General features: G+C 42.9%; 1 protein-coding gene across 1 annotated transcript in view; it reads left to right on the forward strand.

Annotated features, from left to right (window-relative positions):
• Window positions 1–18,164, forward strand: part of LOC126457718 (uncharacterized) — a 173,686-nt gene that overhangs the window by 53,252 nt on the left and 102,270 nt on the right. Inside the window, exon 2 of the mRNA XM_050094265.1 lies at window positions 16,070–16,174. Within this exon, the coding sequence (XP_049950222.1) occupies window positions 16,070–16,174 (105 nt within the window). The remainder of the gene's footprint in view (window positions 1–16,069; window positions 16,175–18,164) is intronic.

Raw genomic sequence — 18,164 nt, forward strand, 5'->3', positions numbered from 1 at the left:
ATGAACAGTGTGATTAGTATGTGTATTCAAACTATTGTTCATGCTTGAACTGTGTGATCAGTGATAGTGAATATCATGGACTGCTCTCTGCACCTGCTCAACATTGCTGGGTGCAACTGATGGACTACTTGTATGGAAATGAAGTCACTTCTTGCTGTCTGCACCTACTCAACATTGCTGGTGCAACTGATGGACTGCTTCTACTGAAATGATGTCACTTGTTGGTGTCTGCACCTGCTCTCAACATTGCTGGGTGCAACTGATGGACTGTTTCTGCTGAAATGATGTCACTTGTCGGTGTCTGCACCTGCTCAACATTGCTGGGTGCAACTGATCGACTACTTCTACTGAAATGATGTCACTTGTTGGTGTCTGCACCTGCTCTCAACATTGCTGGGTGCAACTGATGAACTGTTTCTACTGAAATGAAGTCACTTGTTGCTGTCTGCACCTGCTCAACATTGCTGGGTGCAACTGATGGACTGCTTCTACTGAAATGATGTCACTTGTTGGTGTCTGCACCTGCTCAACATTGCTGGGTGCAACTGATGGACTGCTTCTACTGAAATGATGTCACTTGTTGGTGTCTGCACCTGCTCTCAACATTGCTGGGTGCAACTGATGGACTGCTTCTACTGAAATGATGTCACTTGTTGCTGTGTGTACCTCTTCAACTTTACCGGGTGCCACAGATGGAACTGCTTCTACTGAAATGAAGTCACTTGTTGGTGTCTGCACCTGCTAAACATTATTGGGTGCACAGATGAAGCTACTTCTATGGAAATGATGTCACTTGCCGGTGTCTGCACCTACTCAACATTGCTGGGTGCCACTGTTAGAACTGTTTCTACTGAAATGATGTTACTTCTTGCTGTCTGCACCTACTCAACATTGCTGGGTGCCACTGATGGATTGCTTCTACTGAACTAATGTGACTTGTTGCTGGGTGTACCTACTCAACTTTACTGGGTGCCATTAATGGACTGCTTCTACTGAAAAGATGTCACCTGTTGGTGTCTTTTTTTTGTATAAACTAATCATTGAAAGCATTTTATGTGAACATTTGTATAAACTGATTTTTTATGTATTGTGTAAACTATTATGTAAAGTCTTTATCACGATTTATTTAACACTGTGACCGGTTTCGACCACTACTGTGGTCATCTTCAGACCATTGAGTAGGAACCCCTTTCTGTTGGAGAAAGCCACATGTATGAAAAGAATTTGTATTGCCTACTGTATTTTATATATTAGGTTATTGAAAGGTCAGTGCAAAGCCAAAATTTTAACTAATTATGTGATATTTAGGTATTAATATTATCTTTTGTTTTGTCTGTATTTTTGTGGACGAATTTGGTGGTATTTTCACCACCAATGCTGGCAAAAATACCATCAAATTCTGGCCTGTGGAGGAGGGGCATATGAAAGGTGGCTACACTGAGCCGCTGCGCCAGAGATTGCGCCAAAGAGTATTATTAAGCCGCCTCCAGAGTGCGTGGGCAGAGCTCGTAGTAGTCAGTGCCTGTCGAGGTCTCGTGGTAGTCTGTGTTGAGATGTGCTAGTGGGCAAGGCTTGTCGAGATGTTGTAGTAAGGAGTGTTTGTTCCATGTTTTATCCAGTTATTTGATGGGAGAGATAGCAGATGTTATTGTAATGATCAGAGTGCATTTCGTTAATATATATGAAGGTAAAAACCACAATGTTCTTTTATTATTTGTGTGTCTGAAATAATGCGTCATTACAGGTTCAGTCAACAAAGCATCTGGCTTGTGTTCTTGTATTAGAGTGAATTCTGGTTTTCTTGCGTAATTATAGTTTTTCTAATTTTCTTTTATCACGTCAGTATAATTGGTATTTAAAAATTCTTGTCTTGTTGGAGAAGAACCGTGCCAGATGTGTACGTTGAGTCACACTCCCACATACAGAACAGTTACTCTTGTGCTTATTGGTTTTGTAGGTTTTATAGTTGCTGGGGACTTAATTAATTAACTGTGTTTACGAAAATTTTCTTTCATTGTTTGTTGCAGTCAGATTGCGTAATAATTCTAGTCAGGGCCTACCGTTTACGAGACTTGCGTAATCGGACTTACAGCTACTAAAAACAAAAAAAATATTTGCATCATATTTAATTAAGCCCCCATGCAACTGTGCGAGATGGTGGTGGCACCATAAAGGTGTGGTCTATCTAAACAGATCATTGACTGGAAATGGCTATGTTCGGCATGGACTTTGTTCCCAAACAACGATGTCATGTCATCTGGCCACAATAGTTTGCGTCGGGTATGAAGAACATTTTAGGCTGTTACATTGAAAGATTTGGCCACCGAGATCGCCCGAAGCGATTCCCATCGAACATTTATGGGACGTAATCGACACTTTCGTATTTATGGACTGCAGGTAACATGACTTAGCATCTCCGGACGGCACTTTCAACGACTTATTGAGTCCATGACATAAGGAAGTCCGACACTACATTAATAGATATCCTAAGACTTTTGTCACCTCAATGTAGTAGCTCCATATTTAGAATTATATATAACTGTTAGCTCGACGAAAGATCCGTATCTAAGCACTGGAAAGTTGCACAGGTGACACCAATACTCATCAAAGGAAATACCAGGAATTCACTGCACTACAGTTCCATTTCATTGACATCGATTTAGTGTGGGATTTTGGGAAAATACATTATGTTTGAACATTGTGAATTACCTAGAAGAAAACGATCTGTTGACTAATAGCACAGATTCCTAAATTTCGTTTTTATAATGCGTGCTACGATAGGGGATCTCAAATTCTTTCGATATTTCTAGATTTCCAGAAAGCTTCAGCCACCGTTCCTCACAAATTGTTTCTAATGAAACTGTGGGCCTCTGATAGGCGACAGGATTCCCGAGTTCCTGCCAGAGAGGTCACAGTTGTACTAATTTGTAGAATATTATCGAATAAAACAGAAATAATATCTGGCGTTCCCCAAAGAAATGTTATTCGCCGTCTGCCGTACGTAATCCGTATCAACAATTTAGGAGACAATATGAGGAGCCCTCTTCTCAGATGCCATAGTTTTTTTGTTATTACGGCGGCTGCGTAATGTGGCAGTGACGACAAATGTTAAATAACTCGCATTTAAATTTAATATTTTTGACCCAGTATAGTTTGAAAAATGTATCTGATACGCCTTTTGGGGCAATTATAACTGTAGTCGGTTAAAAATTACGGTTCCCTAAGAACTCTCGAGCGATATTTAGTATTGGATACTGTGATAAATCAGTCGAACTTTAATTACGTCTTTGGCGAGATAGGCCTAGTGCAATAACTAACAATTCCCAGTAAGGTGATCAGATTTTAACTTCAGCTACAAAAAACGTCTAATCGATGTCTGAATTTCTATTATTTTTAATGTACAGCTAGTTGCCTGAGCATTATCTTTGCCTTAGATGTCGGGATGTAACCAACAGCACAAAAAGGAATACTTTTAGAATTCCAACGGAATAATTTCTTTTGCATCCAACCTGCGGCCTTAATGGTGCTGCTAGACCTTTGTATCTCTTAAATATTTGCGCACTGTAGCAGAAATATATCGATATTAATTTTTGTTGATGGAACGAATCATAACTTTTTCCATCTAAAATATGTAATATGGAATAATGGACCATGAAGTATTTTATTTATCAAAATTACTACATATTTTAGCGTGGTATTCCGGCACGGGGGAAAGGCCGATTAACTCGCTAATTCTCAGGCATTTTCGGCCTAGACTTGCAACTAAAAAATCCTATGACACCACCAGAAGAGCTTCTGTGAAATTTGGAAGGTAGGCGAGAAGGTCCAGGCAGAATTGAAGCTGTGAGAGCGGGTTGAAATGGCTCTGAGCACTATGGGACTCAACTGCTGTGGTCATCAGTCCCCTAGAACTTAGAACTACTTAAACCTAGCTAACCTAAGGACATCACACACATCCATGCCCGAGGCAGGATTCGAACCTGCGACCGTAGCAGTCGCACGGTTCCGGACTGCGCGCCTAGAACCGCGAGACCACCGCGGCCGGCTGAGAGCGGGTGGTAAGTCGTGCTTGGGCAGCCAGTTGGAGCCCGCACGGTAGCTCAGCATGTTAGGTCAGAGAGGCGCTAGCCCTGTGTAATAAAAAAAAAATAGTGCGTAAAGAAATCAACGGGCAATTTGAATGGATGTCCTGTGACGTCCCCCCCAGACCAAACGCAACGAACGATTCCGAACAAAATGAGAAAAAAAAAAAAAAGTTGGTAGAGTTCGAGTCTCGACACGGCACACAGTTTTAATCTGTGAGGCAGTTTCACCACCATTTTTACTCCTAGCAAGAAAAAGAGATTTGTTTTCTTTTCAGAGATTTTCCTTTATTCTATGTTAAACTCTCCCAATACGACTCCGCATAGCATTTTGCAAACTATACCCAGACACCCAAGTCAACATCTGAGTACCAAAGCACACTCCTTCTCTTACCTTACCGCATAGTAGTATGAAAGTCCGGAATGTTATACATCAACTTGTTACATGTGCTGGCTCAAGCTTAACTCTTCCGACAGTACTTTGATAGACACGCCACTGGACTAAGGAGCGGTGCTTTGACTCTTTAGTTACGATAATAATGGCTTTCGGATCTATCAGCTGGGTCGTCTAGCGCCTAGTGTAACCTGTGGAAGACGAACCAAAGACTGCATTTCATTAGTGGATGCAACTGATCCACTGAAGAAAAAGGCTTCCTACGTTACGTTTATCTCTCATCTTCTGAAGTACTGCTGCACTGCATGAAATCGTTACCAAGTAGGACTGACGAAGGATAACGAAAAAGTTCCAATAGGGGCAGCTCGTTTATTATTAGCGCGAAATAGGGGAGACAGTTTCGCGGGTGTGATATACGAGCTGATATGCAAGTTATTTAAAAAAAATCTTTTCTCTTTGTGGCGAGATCTTTTCACGAAATTTGAATCTCTGTTATTCTCCTCCAAATTTTAAAGTATTGCGTTAACGGCAGCTAAATAGGCAGAAACGATCATCATAATAAAGTAAGCGAACTCATAACACCCACGGAAACACTTTAGTGGGCACTTTTCGTAAGTCCTGTTCGAGAGTGGAACGGTAGAGAAATAGTCTGAAAAAAATGGTTCGATGAACCCTCTGTGAAGCACTGAAGTGTGAATTGTGCAGTCATGCAGACGTAGATGTAAATCTACCACGCATGCAGAACTTATGCTTATGGGAGTATCAGGTGGCTGTGCAACAATTACAGCAAAAAAGAATTCAATGCTGCTGATGGTTGTGTAAAAAAAGAAGGATATGCAATTGAAACAAAAAAGAATCAAGTGCAGACGCTTGTGCAGTAACAGCATGTAAAATTGAAACAGCAAAGAATCAAATGCCGACGGTTGTGGAACACCAGCAGGTACAATGAAGCAGCAAAGAATCCAATTCAGCTGGTTTTGCAAGAACAGCATGTACTATTGCAGCAACAAGCAGTGAAGTAGAAGCTACCTGTAGTTTATTGTTGTAATGTAGTTTACAAAAGGCGAGCCGTCCCCAGCAGATTCTCAACTCTATAACTCCTATGCATACACTAATCTTGCTATTATTGATTATCTATGACTGCAGTTCCTTTATAAATAAGGAACAAAAACTTCGAGTAATGTTTTTTCATTATTGTTCCGTACAAAAACAATAATATGTGAACGATGCAGCGAAACATCGCGCTGCCTCAGTGTTGCTACACGTACTCAAGTCAAAAACAATACAGCGTCTGAAAAATATGCATACCTGTAGTTGTCAAAGCGTCTGCTTGCTACACCCGGCAATAACGTGCCAAGACTCTCACCACAACCGCTACTACATATGCCTGATGTCATTTCTGTGGCATCAGACGACCCCTATCTCAGAATTACGGGGTGTAGGTCAAATTAACTTTTAATACTTTATAATGGGTGTGTGTAGATTGGCTTAGTGTGGACAGGGGGGCTCTGCTGAACAACGATCTGGTGTGCAACTGAAGAAGGCCGGGTTACGAATTACAATAGCTTCTTCATTGCCCTTGTTTACAATCAAAAGTTTGGAGCTGCACGTAACGATGGCGGGCGATGTCTACACCTTGGCGTTTCCCCGTGCGTCAGCCCTGACTGCTGATAGTGCGAACTGCTGGTGGCCGGTTTCTAAGATTTCATGTCCAAAGAAGCGTGTATTTATAATTAAAGTGCAGCTAGTCAAGGACATCCAGTGCGGGTTAAAATTATTGTATGACAGCGAAACTTGTTAGATATGCAATTGCGTTAGCGCGGAACCGATTTACGCTGAAAAAAAAAATTCTTGCAGTTTTGCTCACGAAGTGCAAATTTGTTGCTGTACACTGTCTGTATGACGGTATTACAGCCACAGTGTCCTTTGACATGCCATGACATGAGTGAACAGTATGGCTATCGAGAAGAGAGACCGTACTCTGTAAGTGAAACTGGTTTAAGCGAATGGCAGCAATTCCATTGCTGCAATGAAAGCGTTTTACCGACTGAAACGTCTGAGGAGAGCCTCGATGCCATTAAGTAGTTTAAAGAAAGTAATGAAATTCGAAAACACGGTGAGCTTGGTGTGTCACCTGGAACAGGAAGGCTTCCTATCCCGGTGGAAGTTACTGACGAGTTTGCTACTGCTGTAACTGACCTCGTAGCACGTGCCCCAGGCACTGCTAGTGCTCGTGCGGTCTCATGAGAGTTGTCCACATTACGGAAATTTTTGCGCGCCGTTTTACACTGGTAGCTGTACAGGATCGAGACGGTGCAGCAGCTGAAAGAAAATTAAAAAATTATAATTTGTGGTAAGACCTTATGGTACGAAACTGCTGAGGCCATCGGTCACTAAGCCTACACATTACTTAATCTAACTTAAACTAACTTACGCTAAGAACAACACACACACCTACGTACCCATAACCGAGGGAGGACGGTAGCTGCGCGAACCGTGGCAAATTGCGTAAGGCCGCACGGCTACCCCGCGCGGCACAACTGATAGCTCATGATCTGCAGAAACGTTGCTAATTTGCTCTTCGGTTTCTGGCATGGATCGAAGTTGATGCTATGTGGCCGGGCGATATTCTACGGAGTGGCGAGGCACGTTTTACACTGCAAGGTGCCGTGAATACACAGAACGGCCGAATTCGCTGTACTGTTGAACTGCATGCTGTGCAGGAAGAACCACTGGACTTGCTGTTGTGACTGTGTGGCGTGGGTTCACAAGCACCGTTATTTTACGTTTTTCTTCGAAGAGAATACAATGAGATGGACTGTCCGGTATACGACGACATCTGCACGTTATCGAGACCTTCTTGCACAACTTGTAACTCTTGCTTTGGAAGAGTGCAGCTGTGTGGAAACCACTGTTTTCATGCAAGATGGGGCAACACCTCATGTCGTTGCCCAGGTGAAGATCCGCTTAATCCAGCCTTCCGCATACGTCTTATCTCCAGAGTTTTTCCAGAGGCATGCCCTTCGAGATCACCTGATCTGTAGCATATGACTTCTGCCTCTGGCGATATCTAAAAGAATGCGTTTACCAGGGAGACATTCGGTCTCTACCTGATCTGAAGGCCAGTATACAGCATCGCGTTGCTCGGGTTCCATCGGAACTGCTGCGAGCAACTGTTGATTACGCCATTTTACGGTTGCAGCATCTTGTCGACGTCTGCAGTACTCACATTGAACAACTGTGTAAATGGTGGTTTATAATAAAATTAAGATTAACCGTTTCTCACTTCTTTGATATTTTCTGCCAACGTCGTATTCCTAATCCATTACGTATCTAAACATTTTTTACGTTTTTCTTGCATGGACACTGCCAGATTTACACGTGGTGGCTAATATTTGAACTAATACTTTTCCAGCGTATATTGGTTCCGCATTAATGCATCGGAATATTTACCAAGTATCGCTGTCATACGATAATTACTGTCCACAATAGATCCCTGCGAGCAGCTGCACTTTAATTGTAACGACCTGGTCTGTGTGGCCAACGAGGCTTGCTGTGGGAACGTCTGGCCATATCAAGCTCTCCTGCCCAGCGGATAGAGGTCCTCTGTTGATACCTTGGCGACAAAATGCTGGGCTTGTCGAGTGCCTCGATGCTTAACCAGGAATTTGTAATTGGCGGAGGTAGATGCTGCAATGTCACAGACATGGCGCTCAGCAGCACGGGCTAGACGTCTCATACCTGCCATTCTGACATTATGATAATGGCTTTTCTGGGAGGGCTTTAAATTCTGCTGTATGTAAAAAAAAAAAGAAAAGTTCTGTGAAATCTTATGGGACTTAACTGCTAAGGTCATCAGTCCCTAAGCTTACTCACTATTTAACCTAAATTATCCTAAGAACGAACACACACACCCATGCCCGAGAGAGGACTCGAACCTCCGCCGGAACCAACCGCACACTCCGTGACTGCAGCGCCTAGACCGCTCGGCTAATCCCGCGCGGCGCTGTGTGTCACGGCGATCGATCTGGAACAGAGTAATGGTTTGGGTCTGACGTAAGTCAAGTTGTAGTAACTTCTGAAACACTGGTCTTGGGTCAATATGCGGGAAGGTTTGACATGGAAGTTGTCGCTGTTCGCTCAGTACGTCACTACCCAATACTCCATCTCTGGGACCAATTCCTGTTGAACTTTATGCATGCCTTCTCATTCATCTCATCAGACTAGCATTTGGTTTGGCATAAGAGATCTTGGTCCATGGTTCAATTTGCTGAACAGCTTGTCGGCATGCCTTCATGACTGGTTTGAACCTATAGATTGAAGAGGGATTTCGGCTACTTTTCACTTGAATTACAGAATTCAATTCCCATTACTGAAAAAATCATACAAGTAGTTGTTGTTTGTGGTTCCTATAACCAGTGGTTGTTGCTGATGTCCATTGTGGTACTTTTTTGCGCTATCTAAGATACTGCATCGATATACGGCCATTCTGAGCAGCTTGTATTTGATCTAGGGAGATAAGTAGAGTCGCGGTAACGTGTTATTTAGGTAGACCAGATTTTATGTGGATAAAATTTCGAGGGGAGGATTGTGTACATAAGTCAACGTGTGGGTTATGTTCAGGGTGGTAGTTCCTGTCACAGTGTTGGGTAATCTGAATGTTGGTACGACAATAAACCAGCGGGAACCATCAGTTAACAGCCGTCGATCTTGTAGTTTTGTTCCCTGTAGGCCATTCTGTTGACATTGCTCGTAACAAGTAAAAACAACGACTGTTGGGTTTGCTACGAACTATAACTAGTGTAGATCTTCTCCTTGCAGAAATTCGGTATTGTCTGTCATTACTCCTTTCGGACATTCTGTTGCAGATTTGTGGACGTGGGACAAAGTGAATTTACTTGATCTGGGGCAGATGGTTTAATAGAGCATGGGATTGTCCGATTTGAGCCAATAGAAGTATTTCGTGCACTTTTAAATGTCTCAGTTTTGTAGGGCTTTCAATGAGATGGGATATACATGAAGAGTGTAACACTCAAGTATACGATACCTAACAGGCTAGCGGTATTTGAATACGAATTTCCAGGTGGGTGCCCGTACACGTGCCGGTGACCTTACGACACTGCAGCAGTAGAATTGTTTTCCCCTGTGCTATTAGTAAATCTAATGGTGCAGATAACCGTGTTAGGATTTTCCGTAATCTTTACAGGAAGTGATCTCGTGGAAGAAGTATGGGTGGTTAAATGTACGGGAGATGCGTGTAACAAGGCTTCCCGTAGTTCTGTGGCCTCAATGAATGCGTCAGTATTACTATCAGCAACGTCACGCAGCAATGTTACAATCACTAACTGAGTGTCCACATTATCTAGTACGGTCCCCACGTATACCGAAGTCGTGATTCGTTCGATCTATGATGCTTGAATGTGGAACACTGACATTGAGGCCAAGGCGCTCTGCTGTCTGATATTGTCTACTGCATCTTTTTCCAGTCTGGCTATCTAGGTAGTGTGAAGGCACAGTGTTTCCTAGCTACTGTTTGCATCCGCCTCTACTTGTAATCTCTTATTAATATTTTCTAGATTCTCCGCTTTGGCTTTTCTGAAAAATATTTTCAAAATTCGACCGCCTTCATCTAGCCCATCTCTCTTTTTTCCCACGTGTGGCACTAACTCCGACGACTGACATAGCTGTCACTGCAGACGTGCAAAAGGTGATCGCAGCGACTGGTACTCTTCCTGCGTATCACTAATTCGTTTGGTTATTTATCATCAGTTTTAATTTGCTGAACATGTCTTCTAACCGCCGAATTTCGTTCCCCAGCGCCACAATATTCCAATTTATTCTTAGGGTCCACTGATTATCCGACATTATCACGCCCGTTTGTTATGTACCTTGAGGGCGTCCGTAACCCTGCACCAGCATAGCAGACTTTTTATGAAGAGCTTCTTGTGTTCCCTTTCCCTGTTGTCTAGAGCGCGGTGCCTGTGTCTGGAGCTGCATCTGCTCATCCTGGGTTAGAACCAAAAAAATGGCTCTGAGCACTATGGGACTTAACATCTGAGGTCATCAGCCCCCTAGACAAATCTACTTAAACCTAACTAACCTAAGGACAGCCGGCCGGGGTGGCCGAGCGGTTTTAGATGCTACAGTCCGGAACTGCGCGACCGCTACGGTCGCAGGTTCGAATCCTGCCTCGGGCATGGATGTGTGTGATGTCCTTAGGTTAGTTAGGTTTCAGTAATTCTAAGTTCTAGGGGACTGATGACCTCAGCAGTTAAATCCCATAGTGATCAGAGCCATTTGAACCCTAAGGACATCACACACATCCATGCCCGAGGTAAGAGTCGAACCTGCGACCGTAGCAGCAGCGCGGTTCAGGACTGAAGCGCCTAGAACCGCTCCTCCACAGCGGCCGGCGGGGTAGAACCGTATGCCCTGAAGCAAGAGGAAACTCAGTTGTTATTCTATTATAGCTTCTCGTGGCCTAAGTGCATGGTGATGGGATAACTGAAGAGTTCTCTTGCTTTTTTTGCTTAATCTTTCCCTTCTTTCCCTTTTCCCCACATTCCCCCCCTCCGTCTTCCGAAGACGCTGCGGTCACCTCTACGGTTTCCCTAAAAGGACGAACATAACTGACAGGAACTATAGTGGGGCGAGTTGGAAGTTGCTATCTCATGTTAACTGATAATATTATTTCTATCACCTGAGTGGGTCCCTGATAACGTGGTACAAATTTTTTATTCTTCCATCTCTGTGCATGGGGGGTGGTTATCATAACCACTTCCTGCGTGACATTTTGGTAACACTGCTTTCTCGCTGTAGGTTGTATCCTATCATTTCAAAGCTTTGGTGTGCATTTTTTCACCTTCGCAAAACAGTTTTTAACGTTTTAGAAAAAAATTCACTTACAGAACAAAAAAGAAGAATAGTTATTGAAGACTTGTAGCATAATTCTTTGGTGACTGAGTTCTGGCTATTGTAAGAGTGGAACACAGTTCTGGGCGTAACGATCGAAGTCTTGTGTGCATGTTACCCATCAGTAATTTTGGACTACTCTGTGTTTTGCTAACCTGCAACCACTGTGCCCTGCGAGAATCGAATGATGGGTCTGACTCAGTACATTGTTTTATGATTTTCTTGTTCTGCGAGATATAGCCTGTAGCTTATCTTCCTGTAAGACATTCCATCCTCTATGGTGAACGGCAGCTGGTTGGCAAGCGATAAACAGTCTGAGCGATTAGCTTTGTGCTTCCTCACACTCCTCCTCGTGTATGCTACTGGATCCCATGGTGCATACTTTGTCACTCAGACTATGTACATTTGCATAGAGCATTCCTGGATGATGTATTACTCCAAAATCAAATGCTCTGTGATGCAAGGCCCATTAATAATTGGACCCATAGGTCTTAATAATCATTTGAGTGCTACATAGTCAATTATTACTTTTAAACGTCATCTGCACAAATAACACTGGAAATACATTATTCCAAATTTCTTTCTTTCTCAGCTATCAGATAATTTTTCTCCACCCTGTCAAGCTGTCTGGATTCATTCTGATAATCTGGAAAAGGAAGAACAATTATTAAAAAATTAAAACTACTTATAACCTAAACACATGCACTGGTAGTGGACATGAAAACCAATATTTGCACATTAAGTAAAATACATGCACCAATAGAGCTTGTAAAACAAATCCCTCTTGAATAGTTGCTATAATAGTGTCAAAGTTTAGCTTAGGCACATTTATAATACCAGGATACAGATCCATGTAAAAGGCATCGGCCAAATAATGGCCAGAAGAATAAAGCATGACAGCTTACAGCTAGAACGTCAAACGAAATTCACTAACGAAGCACAGGGGTTTTCTCAAGCTACTGCACACACTTAACATTAACAGCCTGGTGCTCACTGTCATTCCTGCGTTTGACCCAGAATAATTACAGACGATGTATGTGAGTATGTCCAACAATCTTAGCAGCAGGAACCAGGCCTACTGAAACTCCAGAGTGTGCTTTGGCATCGCACAGACAGATGGAACTGGCGACTCTTCAGTAGGCCAAGACACACTGTCCACATTAAACGTACAGCATCCAAATACAGCTAGCAGACACCCACAGCTAGCAAGCCCTGGCTGCGGCCAAGCAAGGTTCCTGCTCATTTACTCGATCCCTTGAAGACAGCCCCTGTCTGTCCTCCGCCCCCGGTAGCTGAGTGGCTGAGAAGCGGTAGGATGCAGCAATGCTCTATATATATATATATATATATATATATATATATATATATATATATATATATATATATATATATATATATGTGTGTGTGTGTGTGTGTGTGTGTGTGTGTGTGAAACCTAAGGACCCAGGTTCGATTCCCGGCAGGGGCGGAGATTTCCACCGCTCAGGGACTGGGTGTTGTGTTGCCCTAATCATCTTCATTTCATCCCCATCGACGAGCAAGTCGCCGAAGTGGCGTCAAATCGAAAGACTTGCACCTGGCGAACGGTCTACCCGACGGGAGGCCCTACTCACACCCCATTTACATTTTATTCAGCCTGTGTGTGAGCTGTTGCTGAAAAGTTTGAACCAGATGAAACTGTGGCTGAGAAATGTTAGATAAGTTAATAGGATTGCACGTACGGCTTAGAAACCTTATTCCTTTTCTTAACAACAGTGTGAGGGGTCTTCCAACTACCGCGAATTTTGGAACGAATTTTCGATAGAAATTGGTGAGGCCTAGATATGACTGTGATTCCTTTACCCTAGTGGGTGTCAGAAAATTTTTGATGGCCTCAAGAAGTCGCGTATTAGTGCGGGCACCGGTTTGACTGATAATATGGCCGAGTGTTGGACTTGTTGTAAAAAGAAATGACACATTTACAGGCTAATGCAGAACCTTACTGCACATAAAAGATCCAAAACTTCACATAAACATACTGACTGTACGTTGCTGGTATCTTTGTCGAGAAAAAAAATCATATCATCAGAATAGACCAACCTCTTAAGTTTTAATCCTGGGAATACGCCATCTAATAGTAGCTGGAAAGTAGCAGGTGCGTTTTTCAGCCCAAAAGGCATGTGAAGATATTAATAATGATCAGATGGGATTAAGAATGCTATCTCTGGAAGATCTTCAAATATTACCTCTAATAATTGATGGTACTGACTTCGTAGTCCCATAGTTGTGAAATAACAACTCTGGCTCAGATTATCTAAGATTTCTGTTATATTTGGCATTGAGTAGACGTCTGATACTCTTTTTTGCTTTAAATAACAATAGTCGCAATGGAATTGATATGCTGTTCTGCTTTTTTGGGTACTGTGACAACAGATGTTGACCAGGGATTATTATTTCTTTCCATGATCTAATCTGGAATTTGACATAAAGAGTTTCTTGTTTATGTTACCAAGTCATCACGCAAAAAAAAGATACTATACTAGTGAAATCAACGTTTTGACCATGATTACAGTGGCCTTCTTCCAGGTCTACTGCTTCTTTTTGGTTGCGCAGAGTCCCTTATATTTTGTCATTACTGCTCACTTAGCATGATATTACGTCACAATTTTTAAAAAGATCGTTGCCATTATTGGCCTCTTAAGACAGAGGGAGTGGGAACTTTATCGTAATACACATGCGGAACACACCACTAGTCTCAGAAGATGGCCACTGTAACTGTGACGAAACATTGGTTTCTCCAGTACAGTTGAGACGTGGTGCGCCTTTTCTGGTAAAACAGCTCCTTGGCGCGACACCATCGATTACCCGGCTGTACTAGGATCTTTGCCTCTGTTGTGATCTCGCAGGTGTTTGGCGCTCGGGGCTGTTGGTGTTGGATTCGCTACGAGGCGCAAGGGCGTGCTTGCGTGGACGAGAGGAAAACACGCGCTCTCGGCCAGCTGCGGCGACGGGTCGACCTCGTAAGGCGGTCGCGAGTTTGTGGTGGACGTGACTAATGTCAGCTCCGGGCGCTGTCGGTCGCATTGCTTTGATGCCTGTTTTCTCGGAGAGATCAGTCCCTGGAAATCACCTCGAACAACGCTCTTTATCGAAGGTGGGGTGATTTTGGCGCCTTCGTTTCATTCAACGATTTGCGTTGCAGCGAGTGTACCTGTTGCTTGGTTGCCCTAAGGTACATGTTGTTGAAGTAAGAGCAGCCGGCAGAGTGTGCAACTGCACGGAGACCAGCAGTTAGTTTCCTTTTAAAAATCTGGTGGTTGGATTACTATTAGGAAGCTGATTAGCTCGAAGGTGCGTGTGTTATACACACACACACACACACACACACACACACACACACACACACACATATATATATATATATATATATATATATATATATATATATATAAATTTCAAGAATCCTCAGGAAATATGATATTAAAAGCGTTCTTACGCCTTTGGCCAAAACTAGATCCCTTCTTGGATCGGTGAAAGATGATTTGGGACTGAGGAAGCCTGGGGTATACAAGATTCGCTGTCACTGCGGCAAGGCCTACATTGGACAGACTATCCGTACAGTTCAAGATCGATGTGTGGAACATCAACGGCATACACGTCTGCTCCAGCCGGAAAAATCAGCCGTTGCCGAACACTGTCTTAATGAAGGGCGCAATGTGTCCTTCAAAGAGACGCAAAATATTGCCTCGGCTTCCCGTTACTGGGATTGTGTGTTGAAAGAATCAATTGATATACGTCTGTCTGATGATATTATTAATAGAGACAAAGGTTTTCCTTTAAGCAGGACGCGGAATACTATTTTATCACAGATAAAACAACAACGGTCTGGTTCCGACCGGCTGCATTTTAATTTTGCGATTCCTCGCTTTTGACAGTTTTCACCGATGGCACCGCTGCATTTTCTTCGCCTCACAGAGGGCAGCTCTTCCGTTGCTCGCGCACGCGCAACGGCAGTACCTGCGGTATAAAGGAGCCGCCGAATCTGAGGTCTTTTCAGTTCCGGCGTGTTTGTGCACTCAGTCTCACCTGAAGATGGCGGCAGATCGTCCGCCGAAATATCGTGTTGTCGTCAGGCTGCAAACCCGTGAAAATCATCAGTATTTGATACGTCGGGAAAATCTACGCTATCACACATTTTTGTACTGTTTGTGCGCAAAGAGCGCGCTGTAGCGTCCGAAGTGGGTTTTTTGTTCACCTTATATAACAGACTAGATAATAATATCCTGTTGCATGAAAGGGCAAAAGAACAAGACCTTTTGAAGTAACGGTAAAATGGTAAGAGATAATTTGTGGTGATTGTACTCTACTAGCACACGTTTGAACTGCACATGCAAACATTTGCCTCCCAGTAGCGATAACGTATCTAGCTGACAGCGCCCTGTTGCTATAAAAGGCGTTGAGATTCTTTGACGGCTTCACAGTACGGTAGTCTAACTGGGAAGTGTAGACAGTCTTCCGTATCACACAGGCAAGGAGATGTCACGCCTCTTGCTGCTGCTGCTCGCAGGATCCTACCTGGTTGTGTTCTGCGTGCCACACGCCACGGCTCAAGACGACACCAAGCCGATTGCACGAGACGATTATGACGATCTCGAGTTCTCTGATGACCCTTTGGCATATCTGTTACTTCGGGCGGGAGGAGGTGGAGAAGAGGAGGAGCCCGATATCAGCGAAATCTTCGCCCTTAAAACGTTCAGCAGCGATGGATCGTCGCCGGACGGATCCGAGGGCACAAATACTGAACAGGGTACAGTTTCCAATTTTTAATACTTAGTCTTCATAAAATGTGATGTTCAAAAGGTCTCAAAACGTTAGGTCTAAATCAATCATATGGGAGAGTTCCCTAAACTGAGTGTCACGACAAGGAAAGGAAGACTTGAGTTTAAAGTGCCCTCGACGACGTGTTGATTGCAGACGTAGCACATGTTTGATTTGTGGAAGGACATGGTAGGAAATCGGTTGTGATCGTGAGAGAGGAAGCATCCCGACATTTGTATTTCCTCTGTACTTCGTGAATTGTTCATATTGTTTTGGAACCATTGTAATACTATGAGAGCTTTGAATGATGTATTTGGTATGGGATCATGATTTTTGAAGTACATTTGAGGCAGATGTCTTTATTGAAACGAGCAGAGAGCATTTTTTTAAAGGTTTTGAGATCATTGAAGAAAGCTACGACGTTTTTGAGATTTGACTGAGGTGTTATGACGTTATTATTGCGACGACGATGTGTATTGTGACGTCGAGATATGGTTGTGATCATTATGAAGGGTGAGTGCGTGTGTGAATGTGAGTACCAATACGCTAACAGAAATTTTGGACACTATTATATATGAGATTTTGTTTCTACACACTTCTAATGTAAATTTTCAACCTGTGAAAATTTTTATTTTTATATGAGACTGTCACTGTAGCGGAAACAGCTGTTGTAATGTTTAAGAAAAGAAGGTAGGTGACCTTGACGTAAAGTACTCATACTTGAAAACATATGATTACAGTTTGGAGCTCGTAATTTCTGATATTTACTAAAATGCCTAATGAAATGATCAGAAATATTTTATGTTTACACACTTGATTGTGACTGCTGTCTTTCTGGTTGAGAGATTTTTTTATCGCCTTAGGAGATGCCATATGGCTAGTGAATGACTTTCATGCTTTGCTTTATGCATATATTTGCCTCTTTTGTTTAATATCTAGTTTCTAGCTGCACTGCAGCATTGGTTAAAATAAAATTTAATAGATGTACTAATCTAAATGTTTTCTGTCTAAAGACCCAGTAAATAATAATTTTATGATCTAGTTTCTTTTCAAAAGAGAGCGCAAATAGACATTTCCCTTCATAGGAATTGCATACATAATTTTTTCAACGATTTGGTAACTTGTTTGGTAGAGTAAGTTATTGTGATGCATCATTCTAGTGTTAAGATGTGACATAGGTATTAGACATGGCTATCTATAATATAATATTTTTTCTGCTTGAGCTTTGTCATATTTAGGTAAAGGTTATTGCATTTGCTGCTGCTGTTTGCCAGACATAGTCCTACTGAATTTTACGTTGTATGAAGCCTTCCCCATGAACCATGGACCTTGCCGTTGGTGGGCAGACTTGCGTGCCTCAGCGATACAGATGGCCGTACCGTAGGTGCAACCACAACGGAGGGGTATCTGTTGAGAGGCCTGACAAACATGTGGTTCCTGAAGAGGGGCAGCAGCCTTTTCAGTAGTTGCAGGGGCAACAGTCTGGATGATTGACTGACCTGGCCTTGCAACATTAACCAAAACGGCTTTGCTGTGCTGGTACTGCGAACGGCTAAAAGCAAGGGGAAACTACGGCTGTAATTTTTCCCGAGGGCATGCAGCTTTACTGTATGGATAAATGATGATGGCATCCTCTTGGGTAAATTATTCCGGAGGTAAAATAGTCCCCCATTCGGATCTCCGGGCGGGGACTACTCAAGAGGACGTCGTTATCAGGAAAAAGAAAACTGGGGTTCTACGGATCGGAGCGTGGAATGTCAGATCCCTTAACCGGGCAGGTAGGTTAGAAAATTTAAAAAGGGAAATGGATAGGTTAAAGTTAGATATAGTGGGAATTAGTGAAGTTTGGTGGCAGGAGGAACAAGACTTTTGGTCAGGTGAATACAGGGTAATAAACATAAAATCAAATAGGTGTAATGCAGGAGTAGGTTTAATAATGAATAGGAAAATAGGAATGCAGGTAAGGTACTACAAACGGT

Source organism: Schistocerca serialis, chromosome 1 (genome assembly GCF_023864345.2).
Source record: "Schistocerca serialis cubense isolate TAMUIC-IGC-003099 chromosome 1, iqSchSeri2.2, whole genome shotgun sequence".
NCBI classification, from domain to species: Eukaryota; Metazoa; Arthropoda; class Insecta; order Orthoptera; family Acrididae; genus Schistocerca; species Schistocerca serialis.